The 20,196-nt window shown below is 37.5% G+C and overlaps 1 protein-coding gene across 1 annotated transcript in view; it reads left to right on the forward strand.

Annotated features, from left to right (window-relative positions):
* Positions 1-19,809, forward strand: part of LOC136874680 (alpha/beta hydrolase domain-containing protein 17B) — a 44,137-nt gene extending 24,328 nt beyond the window's left edge. Inside the window, exons 2-3 of the mRNA XM_067148319.2 lie at positions 16,259-16,391; positions 17,706-19,809. Coding sequence (XP_067004420.1) covers positions 16,259-16,391; positions 17,706-17,789 — 217 coding nt within the window. The 3' untranslated portion in view covers positions 17,790-19,809. The remainder of the gene's footprint in view (positions 1-16,258; positions 16,392-17,705) is intronic.
* The last annotated feature ends 387 nt before the right edge of the window (positions 19,810-20,196 follow it).

The raw sequence follows: 20,196 nt of genomic DNA on the forward strand, positions 1-20,196 counted from the left end.
ACACCTGCCCCTGCAGCCAGTCATTCACCCCCGTGTACGTCAAGGCCAAGAAAAAAAAAAGGAAACGAGAAGAGATTGGAAACAACAGTTATATAACTTTACACTTCAGTACAGGGTTATCCTCCCAAGTAGTTCTGTGCAAGAAAAAAAAAAAAGCCAAAAGTGAAACCACCACAAAGTGCATTTTTAATTCAGCTAGTGAATGAATTATGAAAAGACTTGTTTACAACAGATGGGTGTGTTTTGTTTTGTAAATTGGGCAGTGTTAAAGTGAGTGCGCAAAGGAAGTTTGATGTACAACAGCACATTAAATGAGAAACACATCTGAAAGCTGTAGCAAGTGCAAAGAACAAGTGTTTCCAGGTTCTTCTGGGGCAGAATGCTAGCACTACATCCAGCAAATCATTATGTCCATATTTATATACATTTCAGTAAATTAGGAGATAATTATTTTCGTTAATACAAGAGCTGTGCACAGAATAAAACGGGTGTTAGGGTGTTGTAGGATAAAAATAGAGTACGACTAAGTAGTATTGTAGTGTAGTCGTGTATTAATTACCTTATTGTCGTGTGATCTTTTGAGTACTATCCCAGACAATATATTCCTCCATTCATTTACTTTTTGCAAATAAGTTATTTTATTTTTCCTTTTTTTTCCATTTTTTCCGTAAAGAATGGCTAAGGAGTGCAAGTCTAGGAACTGTGGGTGTGGCGAGGCATTGAGGGGTGTGAGGAAGGAGTTGGAGAGTTTGAGGGAGATAATGAGGATTCTCACAGAAGACAAGAGCGAAGGTAGGACTCCCTCAAACACTGTATCCCCATGTGGGTGGGGGCAGTAGAATAACACCCACGGTATCCCCTGCCTGTCGTAAGAGGCGACTAAACGGGCCCCATGGGCTGAGCGTGGGTTGGCGACCATGGGGCCCTTAGTTGAGTCCTGGCATTGCTTCCACTTGTGCCAGGCTCCTCACTTTTATCTATCCTATCCGACCTTCCTTGGTCAACTCTTGTTCTTTTCCGACCCCGACGGTATTACGTATGGAGGCCAAGGGAGTCTTTCATTTTCACACCCTTCGCGGCTCGTCTTCCTTTGGCCGATATCTTCATTTTTCAAAGTGTCGGATCCCTTCAATTATTTCCCTCTGATTAGTGTTATATAGGGGATGGTTGCCTAGTTGTACTTCCTCTTTACACAGTAATCACCACCACCATCAAACACTGTACAGGTTACAGTAGAGGTACAAGAGGGAGGGGAAGGAAAGGGGGGAGTTGTAGAGACAGTGGTCTAATGTTCTATGGGGAAGGAGATTGCAGGCTAAGGGCTCTATTCAGGATCAGAATTCAGGACAGGTGTCTGTGCGAAATCAGTACGATTCCCTCCAGGTAGAACAGCAGAGGGAAGATGAGGAACAGGGAACTGTTGCTAAGATGTGTGGAAGTAGGAGGAAGGGAAAAGGTAGGAAAGGGAAATGTATTGTAGAGGATAGGAAAAGACAGATGGAACAGGGTCATGGGAAGGAGAAAAGGGAGGAGGAAGTAGCTTCTGCAGCTATCAGGAAAAATAAGGCTGACCGGGAGGGGATCAAATGAGGTGGGTAGGGTTGCGGCTCTGGTCATGGGGGATTCCATCGTTACGCATGTGGGGAAACTGTGAGGAGGAAAGTGAACGAGGGTAGAGTGTTATCCAGGAATTATGTTGAGGAAAGTAGAAGAGAGGGAGGAGGGGAAGGTGAAAGTGGTAGTGTTTGACGTTGGTACCAACAACGTAAGGCAAACTGATATAAGTACCAACATAGTTGGAGATATGTGGAATCTGGTAAATGCACCACAGGTGAAGTTTAAGGAAGCAGGTATTGTTATCAGTGGAATACTGTTTAGGAGGGATACTGACTGGAGGGTGATTGGGGATTTAAATAAGACTATGGAGTGGGTATGTGGGGAAACTGGGAGTGAAATTTCTAGATCCTAATGGGTGGGTAGGATATAGGGATCTGCACTCAGATGGCCTTCACTTATAATGCCACGGCTCTCAATTTAGAAAGACTTCGGAAAATAGTATACGACAGGAAGAAATGGCGCACTTTGGTCTATGGGGTCACGGAGAGTCGAAAGTGACTAAACGACTAACAACAACAACAACGTATAAGTTAGGAAATTTGTTTGGAAGGGTAATAGGAAGGTATATTCACGGAAACGGGGTGGCTGAGGGAGCAGTGATAAGGGAACAGGTAACTGGAAATCAAGTAGGGATGACATAAAAATGTTAGTGTTGAACTGTAGAAGTAATGTAAAGAAAGGAATAGAATTAAGTAATTTAATAGATATATATTTACCAGATATTGTAATAAGAGTTGAATCATGGCTGAGAAATGATATAATGGATGCAGAAATTTCCTCATGGATCTGGAGTGTGTATCGTAGAGATAGGATAGGAATGGTGGTAGGGGGGAGTATTCATTCTGGTGCAAGAATTTGTAATCTACGAAAAAGTTAAAGATGACACACATGAAATTCTAGGTGTAAGGCTCATTTCTAAAGATAATAGGCAACTTGATGTCTTTGGAGTGCACAGACCGGGAAAGGGTAGCGCTGACACGGATTCAGAATTATTTGACAAGATAATCAGTTATGTGGGAAATGACGTGGAAAGGAATGTGATTGTAGTGGGAGATCTGAATTTACCAGATGTCAGTTGGGAAGGAAAAATACGAACGACAGGAAGCATGACCAACAAATGGCAAGTAAGTTAATATGGGAAGGACAGCTGATTCAGAAAGTGATCGAAGTAACTAGAGGGAAAAATATCCTGGATGTGGTGCTGGTAAAACCAGATGAGCTCTACACAAAAGCTGAAGTAATAGATGGTATTAGTGATCATGAAGCTGTTTTTGTCGTAGTTAAAGATAAATGTGATAGAACGGAAGGTCTTAAAAGTAGGACTATTAGGCAATACCATATGGCTGATAAAGTTGGCATAAGGCAGTTTCTAAAAAATAACTATGATCGGTGGAAAACGGTAAATAAACAGACTCTGGGGTGGGCTTAAAGCAATTGTTGAATGTACCTTTAAAGGTGGTAAGAAATGGTAAAGACCCACCTTATTATAATAGAGAAATAGAGAGACTAAGAAGGAGGTGCTGACTGGAAAGAAATAGTTAGAAATGGCTGTGGAAGTAAGGAGAAATTGAAGGAACTTACTAGGAAATTGAATCTGTCAAAGAAGGCAGCTAAGGATAACATGATGGCAAGCATAATTGGCAGTCATACAAATTTTAGTGAAAAATGGAAGGGTATGTATAGGTATTTCAAGGTAGAAACAGGTTCCGAGAAGGACATTCCCGGAATAATTAGTGAACAAGGGTAGTGTGTATGTGAGGATCTTCAAAAGGCAGAAGTATTCACCCAGCAGTATGTCAGGATGTAAAGATTGTTGGTTACAAGGATAATGTCCAGATAGAGTAGCAGACTAATGCTAAAGAAGTATTAAAATTTACACATGATAACAATGACATTTACAATTAGATACAAAAGTTGAAAACTAGAAAAGCGGCTGAATTGATAAGATTTCTGGTTATATACTAAAGACAATGGGTTGGGATATAGTACCCTATCTGAAGTACTTATTTGATTGTTTGGTTGATGGAGCTATTCAGAAATAATAAAGGTGTTCACTAATCCACTTATTCAATACTTTATTTCCACTTAAAGCGGTTACATAAACACAATAATACTTATATGGGACATGTTTCGCCCTTACTTTTGGGCATCTTCAGTCTAAACAATCTTCAAGAGTACGTATAATATTGCAAATAGAAGCTAAAAGATTAGCTAGTTACTAAAATTTGATACATATAATGTGAATCTTGATACATTAATAAAAACATGTTTATGGAACACTGTCAATGAATACACTAAAACTATCTTGTCAAAGACTAAAACTTCCTCCATTAAAAATACGTAGTTCTAATTAAAATGGTTCAAATAAAAAAGTTTGTGGATTCACCAATGTGATAATGCATATATTGCCAACAAAATGAGGGCGTAAACGTAAGGACAAAAACATATGTCATGTACACAATATGTTTGAAGCCGCTATTAAAATCGTAAGCATGAAGGTATTAAAACATTCAAAGGTAGATATATGTAAAGGCGAAACTGAAACATCTGTTGAATTATCAAAGAAGAAGTGGCCCTTTGTACAGGTAGGAAATATTGTCAGAGACCTTTGTCGAGAAATGCCGGTAGATTCTGGAATAATGTTCACTGTAAGAGAAGGAAAGAAAGTGAGTTTGCATATGAGGGAGACTGGTCACCGATTTGAATCCATAAAGAAAGATCTAGCGATAATTAGAAATATAGAAAAATGAAGAATGTTGAACAAAAGAGTGACTGAATGGATTACTATATTTCTAGAAAATAGATCTCAGAGAATTAGAGTAGGCGAAACTTTTATCTGGCCCTGTAATAATTAAGAGAGGAATTCAAGGCAGTATTATTGGACCTTTATGTTTTCTTATATAAATTATATGAGTAAACAAGTGGAATCAGAGGTAAGGCTTTTTGCGGATGATGTTATTCTGTTTAGAGTAATAAATAAGTTACGAGATTGTGAGCAACTGCAACGTGACCTCGATATTGTTGTGAGATAGACAGTCGGCAATGGTATGTCTATGAACGGGGTTAAAAGTCAGGTTGTGAGTTTCACAAATAGGAAAAGTCCTCTCACTTATAATTACTGCGTTGATGGGGGTGAAAGTTCCTTTTGGGGATCATTGTAAAGTATCTAGGTGTTAATACAAGGAAAGATCTTCATTGGGGTAATCACATAAATGGAATTGTAAATAAAGGGTACAGATGTCTGCACATGGTTATGAGGGTGTTTAGGGGTTGTAGTAAGGATGTAAAGGAGAGGGCATATAAATCTCTGGGAAGACCCCAACTAGAGTATGGTTCCAGTTGTGGGAACTTCACCAGGATTACCTGATTCAAGAACTGGAAAAAATCCAAAGAAAAGCAGCTCAATTTGTTGTAGATGATTTCTGACAAAAGAGTAGTGTTACAAAAATGTTGCAAAGTTTGGGCTGGGAAGAATTGGGAAAAGAAGATAAGCTGCTCGACTGAGTGGTATGTAAAGTCAAATAATAATACAAGATTATAAATTCCACCTGTTCTTATAAGAACTCCAAGTACATTTCAATACGGACCATAACATGAGATTTGTAACATGTAATGAGTGGTATGTTCCAAGCTGTCAGTGGAGAGATGGCGTGGAATGACATTAGTAGACGAATGAGTTTGAGTGGCGTCATTAAAAGTAGGAAAGATCAGAATATGAAGATCAAGTTGAAATTCAAGAGGACAAACTGGGGCAAATATTCATTTATAGGAAGGGGAGTTAGGGACTGGAATAACTTACCAAGGGAGATGTTCAATAAATTTACAATTTCTTTGATATCGTTTAGGAAAAGGCTAGGAAAACAACAGATAGGGAATCTGCCACCGTGACGACTGCCCTAAATGCAGATCAGTTTTGTTTGATTGATTGATTGATTGATTGATTGATTGATTGATTGATTGATTGATTGATTGATTGATTGAACCATAGTTACATAGTCCCCAGAATTCAATTTGATCATATACTCCTAAAAAATTGTTTTGTAGCATTTTTCCATAAATTTAAGGGCATATTGACAATTTTCAGTGGTTTGAATGGACATGTCAGTTCAACAGCAAACCATTGATGCCATGGATATAATGCAATTTGTAACAGGAATCAGAATGATGAGAGAATTTTGAATTTTACAGAGGCTAAGTATTTGGTTATTACGAATACATATTTTAAGAACCGACTTTCCCATTTGTGGATGTACCACAGTGGTTCCAGAACAAGCCAGATAGATTTTATTCTTCTCTGACATTGTGACCTAAAATTTGTCGGTGATCGTCCCTTCTGAAACTGATTACAGGCCAGTCAGTTTGACATGCATTCCATGTAAGCTTTGCGAAAGCATTCTTTCTGGTTATATTAGACATGTTTGTGAAATTAATAACTGGTTCGATAGCAGGCAGTTTAGGTTTAGGAAAGGTTATTCCACTGAAGCTCAATGGAAGCAGTTATCTTGGATTCAGAGGTCAAATAGACTGTATCGCGATTGACATGTCTTAGGCATTTGATGGAGTGGATCATGGGAGACTACTGGCAAAAATGAGTGCAGTTGGACTAGACAAAAGTGTGACTGAATGGGTTGCTATATTTCTAGAAAATAGATCTCAGAGAATTAGAGTAGGTGAAGCTTTATCTGACCCCGTAATAATTAGGAGGGGAATTCCTCAAGGCAGTGTTATTGGACCTTTATGTTTTGTTATATATATTAATGATATGAGTAAAGAAGTGGAATCAGAGATAAGGCTTTTTGAGGAACTGCAAAATGACACTCAATAATGTGAGATGGACAACAGGCAATGGTATGGTAATAAACAGGGTTAAAAGTCAGGTTGTGAATTTTACAAATAGGAAAATTCCTCTCAGTTTAAATTACTGTGTTGATGGGGTGAAAGTTCCTTATGGGGATCACTGTATGTACCTAGAGGTTAATACAGTAGAAGTCCGATAGTCCGGCACGTTTGGGACCGGCCCGGTGCCGGATTACCGCAAATGCCGGACTATCGGGCGGTACCTCTTACTACGATATAGGTTAAGGCGTACAGCGAAAAGAGCTGTAACACGGCGTTTTGTTGTAAAATGTTGATCAACAAAATCATTAGTTTAATAACGCACTCCTCTTTTCAAACGTGTTGTTTCTTATTGCCATTCCATAATAATGCTGCAGTTCATCGATGTTTTTATCTGTAAGTCTTCCTTTAACATTTAGAGTATTTCCATCTACAGTACAACTTCTCTTTTCCTTCTGTCCACTTCAATTTTTGAAGGTATGTTCCCACCCGTTTTTGAACGTGGCCCATACATTCAATTTTTGAAATCTGTTTTTTTAATCATATGGTTGGCTTTCCAGTACTCAGTATAGCACACAGCCTTCTATGCTGAATACTTCCAGAGATACTGTAGAGATATTTAAGTAAGTCAATGCATAACGAATGGATTGTATCAGATACATTTGCACTATTAACTTTGAAATAATAAAAAATACACTTTGATTGGTTTAGACAAATAATGCATCAAATTGTTCACGAGAGATCATTATTAAGTGATAATAACATTTTAAAGAATCCTAGAATGGTGCTGGACCATCGGGCGTTCCAGACTGTTGGATGCTGGACTAATGGAATTCTACTGTATAAGGAAAGATCTTCATTGGCGTAATCACATAAATGGGATTGTGAATAAAGGGTACAGATCTCTGCACATGGTTATGAGGGTGTTTAATGGTTGTAGTAAAGATATAAAGGAGAGGGCATACAAGTCTCTGGTAAGACCCCAAATAGAGTATGGTTCCAGTGTATGGGACTCTCACCACATTACTTGATTCAAGAACTGGGAAAAATCCAAAGAAAAGCAGCTCGATTTATTCTGGGTGATTTCCGACAAAAGAGTAGCATGATATAGATGTTGATTCCCATAGGTAACCTGAAATATCTGTCCCGAATGAGTAAATTTATAATACCAATATAAATGGTCCGTTATTGGACATTATACATTTTCTGGCTAACTCATTCCTGGTTGCCAACGTTTCACCCCAGTGTGCTAAGTTGGGCTCATCAGTTAGTAAATAGCACACCTACCAAGACTCATGACCAGTGCATACCATGGAGGCGAATATGTGGGCTTCTTGGAGCCACCGACAGTGTCAGTGCACTATGAGAGACTTTGTCTCATTACCAAAAATTGATACCTGCCTGGCCATCAGATGATATAGATGTTGATTCCCATTCGGAACGTGAAATATTTGTCCCGAATGAGTTAGCTGGAAAATTTATCATATCTAATAACGGACCATATATATATATAATAAGAGTTTTGTCTGTACATTGCTCAGAATTTAAAAAGGATGTTATTTCTGTATCAGTCGTGTCCACAGCAATAAGGAAATGCACTTTTTAATTTTCCGTAATTTCTGTCTGTATGTATATACACGCATCACGAAAAAACGGCTGAAGAGAATTTAATTAAAATCGGTATGCAAAGTTGGGGAATAAGTCGCTACAATCTAGGCTATAAATAATTTTATATGCTGAATGAAATGGTAGTTTAGGGGAAGGCCTAAAATTTAATTCTCAAATATTTCTGTTATTAATGGTCGTATCATAACGAAAATGGTAGGCGAAGCCGGGGAATAAGTTGCTACAATCTAGACCGTAAATAATTGTATTTACGCTGAGAAAAATGGTAGTTTAGGGGAAGGCCTAAAATGCAATTCTCGAATATTTATTAGTGGTCCTATATTAATGAAAATCGGTATGCAAGGTCGGGGAATAAGTCACTATAATCTAGGACATTAAGAATTTTATTCGCGCTGAGTAAAATGGTAGTTTAGAGGAAATGAATGAATTTTTTTAAATGTTGTTATTGGTCATATTGATAAATACTACATAACTAAGGTTATATATAGCATTAAATTTCCAATCATTTGTCTTATACATTGTTACCATACCGGCTATGATCACAGAGATATTAATGAATTTGAATTTTTGTTACTAAGTCCATATCAACGCCGAGTCACAAGAAAATGGTAAACAGAATTTAATGAAAATTGGTATGTAAAGTCGGAGAATAAAGAACTACAGTGTATGCTATAAATAATTTTATAAGACGCCCTAATATCAGAGTCAAAAGAAAACTAAATGTGAAGGCCTACAATATATAAAGTCCATAAAATTGATCAAAATTAACATTACATTGAACATTGTTTTTTGTGAAGTGATTTGTGTCTTCTGTTGCCACTGATCTCCGATAGATAGGAATACTGCTGTGTACCCAGTACTTTTTTAAATTTGCCTTACGTCGCACCGTCATAGATAGGTCTTATGGCGATGATGGGATAGGAGAGGGGTAGAAGTTTGAAGGAAGTGGTCTTGCCCTTAATTAAGGTACAGCCCCAGCATTTGCCTGATGTGAAAATGGGGAAACCATGGAATCCAATCTTCAGGGCTGCCGACAGTGGGGTTCGAATCCACTATTTCCCGGATGCAAGATCACAGTTGCACGGCCAACTCGCCTGGTCGTACCGAGTGTAACAGGCTGCCTGAAAATTGGCAGGAAGTAGCTGGGGAGTTAGATAACTTTCTTCTTTAGCATGCCATTCCCCTGGTTAATGCATTTTCTGATACTACGGGTTCGTAACACACTGGTTCATCATAGCATGCGAGCTATTCAATCCCTACTCTGGAACACTGATTGGAATTAGCAGTGTGCATATTTAACGGAATAATGGCAGAGGAGTGTTCACCCACTCTTTGCGGCCTGGTCATTCCAGCTCTGGAACTTTGGACTGTTAGATCGGCACCGTAGTACTGTTCGTTAAAGGTGAGAAAATGAGCAGTTTTTCATTTGATCGCGTTTTATATGATAACATTGCTTTTAATCGCTACTTTCCTACTGACTTTTTTGTAAAGACCTATGTTGACTTCAGTTAAGAAATCCACAAAGTCAATATTTCTGAGAATCCCGTTGCGAAGCACGGGTACATCAGCTAGTTGGTATTATAAATTTACTCATCAGGAACAAATATTTCAGGTTCCCTGTGGGAATCAACATCTATATTATCTGATGGCCAGGCAGGCATCAATTTTTGGTAATGAGACTTTGTCTCAACGTGAAGAATTTCATTGTTTGGTCCATATTCAATAGGTGGACCACCATACTTATTGCTTTGTGAGACAAAGTCTGTCATAGTGCATTGTCACTGCGGGTGGCTCCAAGTAGCCTACGTAGTGGCCTCCACGGTATGCACTAGCCATGTGTCTTGGTAGGTGTGCTATTTACCAACTGATGAGCTCAACTTAGCACACTGGGGCAAAACGCTGGCAGCGAGGAATGAGTTAGCTGGAAAATTTATAATGTCCAATAACGGACCATTTATATTGGTATTATAAAAGAGTAGTGTTAAAAAAATGTTGCAAAGTTTGTGTTGGGAAGAATTGGGAGAAAGAAGATGAGCTGCTCGACTAAGTGGTATATTTTGGAAGAAATCAGCTTCATTTCCGGTATAAAGTCTTATTTACTTTGAATCAATAACAGTAAATTTCCACCTTTTTGATACTTAAGTGGTATGTTCCGAGCTGTCAGTGGAGAGAGAGCGTGGAATGACAGTAGTAGATGAATAAGTTTGGGGGTTGTCTTTAAAAGTAGGAAAGATCACAATGTGAAGATAGAATTGGAATTTAAGAGGACAAAATTGGGGCAAATATTCGTTAAGGAAGGGGAGTAAGGGATTGGAATAACTGGCCAAGGGAGATGTTCAATAAATTTCCAATTTCTTTGAAGTCATTCAGGAAAAGGCTAGGAAAACAAAAGATAGGGAATCTGCCACCTGGGTGACTGCCCTAAATGCAGATCAGTATTGATTGATTGATTGATTGATTGATTGATTGATTGATTGATTGATTGGTAACATAGCATCAACCACCGGGACAATCGAAATGGTCCAACGAGAATGAAATGGTGGTGACTAAGAGAAGGAAACTATAATTTCTATCATTACCCCACAACCTGTTAGTGATGTTGAAAGTACATGAAAGCCGTGGTTGTGGACGGGAGGTCAAAAATAAGGTCTGTGCAAAGATGAAATTCTTCATTTGTTCATTGAGTCAAAGACAAAAGAAAATCTAAAGGTTTGCTGTGAAGCCAGAAATTCAGCAAAAAAGCAGTCGCATTAGCCACTTTCAGCCAGCTAAACGGTGACACAAGTACACCTAACATAAAGTTCTATTGCATCAATGACGAAGAGTGCTAAGCTCCTTATAGACTGGAAAAGAGTATCGAAACGCTGGAGACAGTACTTTCAGGAAATATGTAATAAAGAATTTCCACCTCCCCTGATTGCATGTTGTTATGGAAATAATGAAGGTAAAAGTAACGAGAGCCCTGGACAAGATGAGACGGGAAGGCAACTGGACCTGATCAGCTGCCTGTGGAACTGTGGAAATCTGAACACTGGGATCCCACAGAATGGTTGGTAGGTTTATTCAACAAAATAATTGATGACGGAAAGGTGCCAGCTGAATGTATGTATAGCATAACGGTTCCGATTTGGAAATAGACAGTCCAGGTGAATGCTCTACCTATCATGCGATAAGTTTCCTCTCACTTACTATGAAGATATTCGAGTATATCGTCGAAAGCAGTTTAAGGGAAATTGTCTACATTACAAACAACCAATGTGGGTTTGTGAAAGGTTGTGGTACTACGAATGCTATTCATGCTGCTCATTTGCTGCTGGAAAAACAGCATGAAAAATTAATATTTACACCTTGCCTTTCTGGATCTGAAAATTGTTTACGGTAGTGTGCCTCATGAGCTGCTTTGGTGCACCCTACATTTATATGGGATCCTGCCTTCTTGCAGTTTCCTCCACTTCAGTCGATCCATAACGTCCTGAGGGCTGAGTTTGGTGAGCCACATGTCATCTAGCACCCTATCCAGCCAGCATGTTTGAGGTCACCCTTCGCTGCTGTGGAGTACATGCCCATACCATCGCCGACGTGATTTACGCATATTCTCTGTGATTGGGGCAACCTTGAATTTCGTCCGCACAGCATCGTTCCTGATATGGTCTAATTGAGTCAAGCCATTGGACCACCACAGCATCTTCATTTCCATTGCATGCTTCGATGTTGTAGGCCATCATTCAGATCCATAAAGGTCCACCAATCTAATCACTGTGCGGTAGACTTTAAATGCAATAGAATTTTCTTATCGCACAGGATTCTGGTAACTTGGCACCATTTCATCCATGCGGTGCTGACTCTTTTCTTGATATCGGGAATCGTACTACAATCTGAGATGATCTATGACCCTAGGTATTTGAACTGGGTCACTTTATTGTGGTATGGATGTCATTTGGTGATAGCATTCATGCACAGAGTATGAAGAGCAATGGGGAAAGCTGATCGTTGATGGACACCAACATTGATTTGGAAGGTATTGGACATTCCTGCTGCATGCCATACTGAACTTTCGGTATGGAAGTTTCACCCAATTGACATAGGCTTCAGGTACATTGTGTAGTCTTATTTCTAGCCAAATGAGATCATGTGGTACTCTGTCGAACGCCTTTTCCAAGGCCAAGTGAACTGTCTTCCTTTTCTCGTGGTGTCTTTCCATCAATAGACAAAGTGCATGGATGGCATCTCTTGTTCTGCTGTTTTTAACACGTTCGCAGTACTGTAATAGTTTTTTTGCTTAATGGAGCTTTTTCTGTGTCATTAACCATTTTAAATTATCATTTGGATTATTTCAGTAATATTTATGTACAATGGGAACCATGATGCACACGTTGCTTTTCATTTGCAGTGTCGCTTGATGCAGCGTGTGCGTCATGACAGGTAATGAAGTGGAATCTGAGAAAGAATGTTTTGTTCAGTCGTAGCTATTTACTAACTTTCCTACAACAAATAAACACATTTTTGAACATTTCTGACAAAAATGCTGTGTGGTAAAATCTATGTTATGGCTGTGTGAACAATCGCTGTACAACTAACCTAGTCAATGCAGTATACTCTAATAGTGCGCTGCAACAAAAACCGGTAGATATTTAGAGTCAGTTACTTCTGTCTTTTGTGGAATTTCACCCAAGCCTGGCTGTCCTGGATCCACTCTACAGTAGAGCATGCAGTCCTGCACCGCTGACCCCTTCTAACTTTGTCTGCATGGCTTCTACGATCTATGCCCATTCTCCTTATCCACACATTTACTGGCAAAATGCAAAAATGTGTTCCTGTAGGCGGTGTAATAGATTTTGGGAGCCTAGGAGGCAGTGTTTCTTCCGTTGAGAAGGCCCTGCAACCTCACTAATCTCTGTTGACATCACAGAAAATTATGCCGACTTGTAACAATAATAATAATTAACCTGATGCCCTGTTGGAGCATATGTTTAACAACATCTTAACAACGCACAGATAGGTGCACATAGGTGCTAGCAGAAATACGACCTCTAATATTTGGCGCGGAGTGTGACACGCGTTGTCATCGGCACTACATGAAAGTGGATTCATGACGCACATGTCATCATCGGCCACAAACGTGTTAAAGCCACACTGGTTAGATGAGACAGCGATGATGTTTCATAATCTTGCATCAAGAACATGTTCATATTATGGCATAAGAGGTAGAATGGCCTCTAATTTGAGAAATCCTGTGTATCTCCTTTTCCTTTCCAAATTGGAATTGTGATACTGGTCTTCCAGGCCTCGGGTACTGTGTCCTCCCTAATAATCTTGTTGAAATCGGTGAGCCATACTACACCTTGTTCTTCCAGAAGTTTCCATACTTTGGCTGGGATATCATCTGTACTGGGCGCTTTCATTTTGTTGATGGCAGTGGACACTTCTTCCATAGTGATAGTGGGCACAGGGCCGTGAATGGGATCAGCTGTAAGTAGAGGTGGATGAGAGAATTCCTTGTTGCATATATCCTCAAAATACTCCTTCCAGCAATGTAGTATGTTGTCTCTTTTGTAGGAGGAGCCCATTTCTATCTTTGATATTGATAACTTGACCTAGATCTTGTGCGGCACGATCACGTGCACAGCCAAGTTTGTAGATTCTGTTCGTACTACCAGGCTTATCCAACTTTGCCGTAGATGTCTTCGTAATGTGATGGCTTTTGCAGTTGCTACAGCTTGTTTTGCACTGGACTTAAGAGATCAGTACCTTTCCAAATCCTCCATGCTGCATGTCTGGTGCCATGACTTGCAGCCTTTTCTTTTCCTGGTTGCTTCCTGCACATCATCATTCCACCACCAGGTCTGCGTGTCAATAAGGCGTCGATTTGGTTCGGTGACAGAGTGGATGTGGCACGTCTTGATGGATTCAGACAGTGTGTTCCAGCCATCATCTACAGATGACACTGTAGAATTTGAAATAGATGATTGCAATGTTGCTTTGATAGCTCCATGTTCTACTGGTCTCCACCATTTAATGTGTTCAGTCTTCATGCTGGGTCTCACAGGTACATAATCTATATGGCCTGCAGCATCTAGTACAAGTAGCCAGTGTTGAGGAGCAACGCTGTCATATATGATTATTTTGTATCCTTGACCATCTCAAGGTCTCTTCATCTTGTCATCCAGTAGTTAATTTGAGACTTTTGGCTTCCACCATAGTAAGTGATAAGGTGTGAATTCTGCTTTCTAAAAAAGATGTTTGTTACAGACAAATCCCATGCTTCAGCAAATTCTAGGATTCAAATGCCATCATTGTTTCGGCAACCATATCCATTGCCTCCATTGTTTCACTCAAATCCGTCCCTTGCATGACCAACATGTCCATTAAAATCTCCATGTATGAAAAGAATTTTGCTGTCATCAACAGCTTGGATGTGTGATTCAAGATTATTCCAAAATTTGTCTTTCTCTTCTTCAAGGCAGCTAGTCTGTGGGGCATAGCATGTCACAACTCACATTAAACCGGTCCCCAAGTTGAGCTTTATTGACATCAGGCAGTCGCTGATGCTTGCTACTTCAGCGACGCTGTCGCGTATCCACTGGTTTACAATCACACCTACACCATTTGCACTTTTCTTACCACTGTACATTAGCTTGTAGCCTTCTCTGATATATCTTGATTTTTCACCTGCCTATCTGGTTTGTTGAACGCAAGCTATGTCCACATTCCGCTGCTTCAAAGAGACGGCTAATTCTCAGCTTCGGCCTGTCAATGTCCCACTGTTGACAATGGCTAGTCTGATACGATTTGATGAATTTTGGTTTAGCTTCTTTAGCCAATGTCGACGACAATAGCATGGCGGCATCACAGAGAGAATAATAAGAAGGGCCAAGCTCTTTTATCAAGCTCCCAAAAGCTGTGTGCTATCAGCTGCTGGCTTATCAAGTGAGTTCCCAATCTCTGTTGGAGTCCATCAGGAATCGACAGTCTCACATCTACTTTTCATCATAATTATGAATACCAGTAGTGAAAATCTCTCGAAACCAGTACCCTGAACTGTACTGTATGCTGCTGATATATTGGTGGTGATTGAGAACAAAGAGGAGCTTCAGCTACAAGTATAAACATGGAAAAACCACCTCGATTGAGTTTGACCTGTGGCTGAATTTATATAAAATGGAATATTTTACCACAGGTGTGAACAAAAGAGATACCATATCATTAATGGTATCAACTTGCCGAAAACCAGTTAATAATTTTGACCATAAGCTATTTATTCCTGTATTGACTTGTATAATCTCATTTATAAACTATTTAAAATATGATGCTGGAAAGATCAGCCTTGCAAATACACTTTACATTAATCAGCCTTATTTATTTACTGAAACATTGTACATTTTGAGAAAAACAAAAAACAAGAGAATGTTTTAAGTGATAATTTATACTTATATTATCGGTGAGGAAGAGAAAGTTTGTTTTTCTTGGAACATGTACAATGTACTGCAAGCTAGCTTTTAGAATGTTGACTGCTTGCTTTTTTTTTCTCTCTCTCTCTTTTTTGTTTTGCCTAGTGATATGTTTGCTATAATCTATTTTCTCAGTGACTACAGTGTTCAGTTTCATGTACTGGTATATTATTTTGTACTTGAGAATTCTTGTTACGTTTTCATAAATATCATTTAAAGTTTTTCAGTAAAAAAAAAATTGTAGCATACTACTTGTTTGCCAAAGCATGTTACTAAACTTACTATTTGAAGGATATTTTATGTGTATAACATTTTGTAATCTCTTAAATTATCATCTGGTTGTTATTCATTAGCATACTTATTAACTTGTTATAATTAGTACTGCCTGATAAGTTTTACACATTTGTTTCAGTGTAAGGACCACCTGGAGATTTTATGTCCACTTAACTTCCATAAAACAAATTTTATTGTTTTATAATGCCTCTTCCCACAGCTGCCTTCGGAATTATTTACTTGTAAATTTGTTCAGAAAGACCAAAATCAAGTGCTCTTGTTGATCTAATTGTAGGAAATTGACATGCACTGGATAAAGGACACTGTATTTACAAGTTTCATGCTTTTTTTTTTTTTTTTTTTTTTTTTCAGTTCAAACATATTTTCTTGTATTATACTAAAACTTGAACTTACTTGAAATGTATTTCTGAAGATATGGGTGCATGGATGTGTTTCAGTATCGATAAGGTCCCTAAGGTAACATCTCCTGTTCTTGTTATACATGGAACGGAAGATGAGGTAATAGACTTCTCACATGGTCTTGCCATCTATGAACGCTGTCCTCGGGCTGTGGAACCTCTCTGGGTTGATGTAAGTATTTCTTCAAGTTTTTTTCTTCAGCTAGCCTCTGTAATATAACAAATTACTCTCTAAAATTAGGGTTTTAATAAATGGGAATGTCTTCTGGTTGTCAACCAACTTAAGGGTAAGAGAAAAATGTGAAGTTTTTATTTGATATTTGCAAGAATATGTTAGTCATTGTGATTATGGGGGGCGGACAATCTTTTGTTCTTCTTCTTAACAACAGTCACTTTCATGTGCCCATACAGACTGAATAGTGAATATCTTCTCAGGTGTGGATTTTTGAAAAGCATTGAGTCGGAAATATCAAATTCTGTCATACTAGAAACTGGAACTCCTTAATAATAAAATTGCAAGAAGTTGACATATTTGGTCATATCATAGATATGGCTACAATGTAAAGCCATAGTATCTGCTGAGATTACATATATAACATCCCATTCTGTCTATTGTTTAATCAGTTTCTTGTGATCAGATGCAATTTCTAGGACACAGAAGTTAGGAACTTCTTTGTAGAATTACATAAGTCTATCATTATTGTAAAATAAAATCTTATTTAATTGAATCTTTCCCACTTGGTCTGTGAGAGAATACTTCATATGTTTGATGAACTTCGCATGTTCATCAATAGTATCCATTCTTGATGATGGTGATGATGATGCTTGTTAAAATTTACTAAGTGCTGTTAATAAACCTACAGCATAAAAGCCTTTCAACTTGGTATATTGTTGATACTTTTCGTAGACATTTCTTGTTATGATCCCCATAATGTCACAAATTATTCTTAAGACATTTACACTGCAGCTGGTTTTCAATGAGACTTAACAGATTTAAAAAAAATAATGTACAGCTCTTGTATTACCTCGTGCTCTTGTAAATTTTAGTCTTGTTTGTTTAGTTCATTTTCATTAAGTTCCTGGAAAATATAATAATCATACCTCCACCACTACTTTAGCTATGCCTGCAAGTTGTTTGTTTTGTTATTGTATGTCTTGTTTTTCATTGTTTATTCTGTGATGTGGTTTGCTACAAAATCATACATATTATTTTGGTCATTGTTTTTTCATTGTATTGTGAAATAAAACACTGGTGAATGAAAATGACTTTTCATTGTTTCTATTAAAGTTTTTGATGTATATAAAATTTCAATATATTTTACTTTTGCCTTTGAGGAAATCATGCTATTTCATATCAGTAGGTTTCAAGGTACCTATTCATTGCTTAAAAGTTTCAGTGATTTAAACAGACTTCATGATAAGGAAGGAATATTTGCTTCAAGATATGTTCAGTAATATGTGCAGCTATCATGTATGTACTTTGCAGGGAGCTGGCCATAATGATGTGGAGCTGTACTCCCAGTATTTGGAGCGCCTTAAACAATTTGTGTCTGTGGAGCTACTCAACTGACAACTACTGCCACCTGGTGAGGAATCTGAACACAATGCCACATCTACCGTTAGCTCGGCAACCACCAGTTCAGTGACAGAGAAATTACTCTAGCTAACCGACACTCCCACAAACCTGACAGGTGGTGGTGAATCAACTAGTAGTCCCATTAGTCCTCAGGATGAAAAATCTGATAGTGAACAGTCCGCCAGTAAAGCAGCAACAACTAGCGAGGAACCAGGCAAAAGTGCAAAGGAATTAACATGTGAAACAACAATTGTCCCTCCATCTTTTGAACTTCCAAGGGAAACAACCTGCTAGTTGGCTGTGTAATAACTTACGGAAATAATGATTAGCCATGACATTTTAACTAGTAGTGTGACCCATAATTAAAAAAAACAAAAATTCATGAAGCAGTTTGCAAATTAACATGGTGGTTGTTGGTGCAATGTGTGATATATAAACATGTTCCAGCTGCGTCTAAGTTTATTGGGTATTTTTAGGAGGTACTGCTTTTACCTTGGTTTATTTAAGGATGAGCAAAAGAAGTTATTTAAATAATTTCTGAAAAGAGAGACTTTTTATGTAGTTCTTCCGCAGCCTGTTACTATTTCATTGTCAGATGGTTAAAAAGCTCAGACAGACCTTTTTCTAAAACCAGTGACAAATGTCTCTTAAAAATATGTTGGAATTGATAAGAATTATGAGACCAAACAGATAATTTCTTTTAAGCTTGAGGTAAAGTTTGAATAGTAATGAGTCAAATTACAGCTTGGAACTCGTACTTAATTTTCCTCCAAACTACAGTCAGCTTTAAAAATTCCCATTAACAGTCTCATAGACGTGTTCTGTTAAATGACATGAAGTCTAATGTTAATAATCAATTATAATTGTGTGATAATTGAATGAATGCTGTATATGATCAGATGAATGGCAGTTAGTTTGAAAGGTGTGTGTGTGAGTGCGCATTTTTGTGTGGTTGTGTGTATGTACCAGCTTGATGACAAAACCAAACTGAACGATGGCTCTCATGTGCAATTCATTCTTGGAGATTATAACGGAAAGATAATAAGGCTCATTTGAGGATTGCTAGAGTTTCTGATTTTGGTAGTAATGGGTTTTTATGGAATTTAAAGTTTATCCATGTAACAAAGTGTCGATTGTATAACCTAGATTCTTCAAGATTTGAAACATTTTAATTTCTGTTTCTATTAAACTTATGTGCAAAATAAATTAGGCAGTAGGATATTTGCTACAATTTATGTTTACAGATGAAAAACATATAATTGAGGACAACTTGGTGCTCCATAGATAGTATAATAGAGATTCATGAAATATTATTTAATTATGTTAATTATGTTAACATGCAGTTATTTCAAGCCACTACTTGACCTTTAGACACTTTGTTATCTGAGATTACTTTAAAGAGAGAAGACATGATTATTTATGTTAGTTTGTGAAATGTTTAAAGTGTAAGTATGTAATAATTTTTATATATTATATATATTTAGAAGAAAAGTATATCCAACACTGTTAATCATACATGGGGCAAATGATATTAATTTTTCCCCATCTTAATTTACACTTTGTAACAATTTGTTTGGTAAAGTAAAAGTTTCTTTAATATGGTCCTTCATTACTGTATATGACTGATGAATTATATTTATTAGGCCATATGGAATGTATTAAATGTATATTTATATATATGTTTATCTTAAAAAGCTTGATTGATTTAATTTTTGTGTTTTCATCTATTCATTTTTTGTGTTAAAACTTTCCTCTTCATGGTCCCTTATTAGCCTTCTATTTTATTTAAAGATAATGAGTATACTGCATTATTTCTCTTAGTCTTTATTATAGCAGCAAAGGAATGATAATTGATTGCAGATATGCCATTAGACAGGAGATTTATTTATTAAATAATATCTTTATGCTAGTATTAATGAAGCAAAGTTCTGTATGTTTACTATTCTTTTGTTATGGAATTATGGTAATATTATTTATTATATGATGTTAAAAATGCTCCATTTACAGAGTGATTTTCCATAATTAAATTTCTTTAGTAAAGTTGTAATTTTATTCCTCTCTCCTTTCGAAGAGATACTTTCTGAATTCTTTACCTTCCATGGTTTAAAATTCATAAATTAAAGATAATGTTACCTTAATTTAAACTTACACACTTGCAGAAAGACGATATCTCCCAAGTCTCATTAATATTTCATAGATAAGTAATTTTTTAAAATTTTATTCATCGGCAATTTTTGTAGCAAAAACTGAACATGTATTCAAATGTTACAATTTCTAGCATTTGCTATCATTTCTTAGAGTATCGGTATACTGTGCTTTTAAACCTTTATTGTGTGATCAGCTTATACAAGTTATACTTCTATAATTTTAAACTTTTATACTTTGTATTGGGTAATCCAGT

The sequence above is a fragment of the Anabrus simplex genome, chromosome 5 (assembly GCF_040414725.1).
Source record: "Anabrus simplex isolate iqAnaSimp1 chromosome 5, ASM4041472v1, whole genome shotgun sequence".
NCBI classification, from domain to species: Eukaryota; Metazoa; Arthropoda; class Insecta; order Orthoptera; family Tettigoniidae; genus Anabrus; species Anabrus simplex.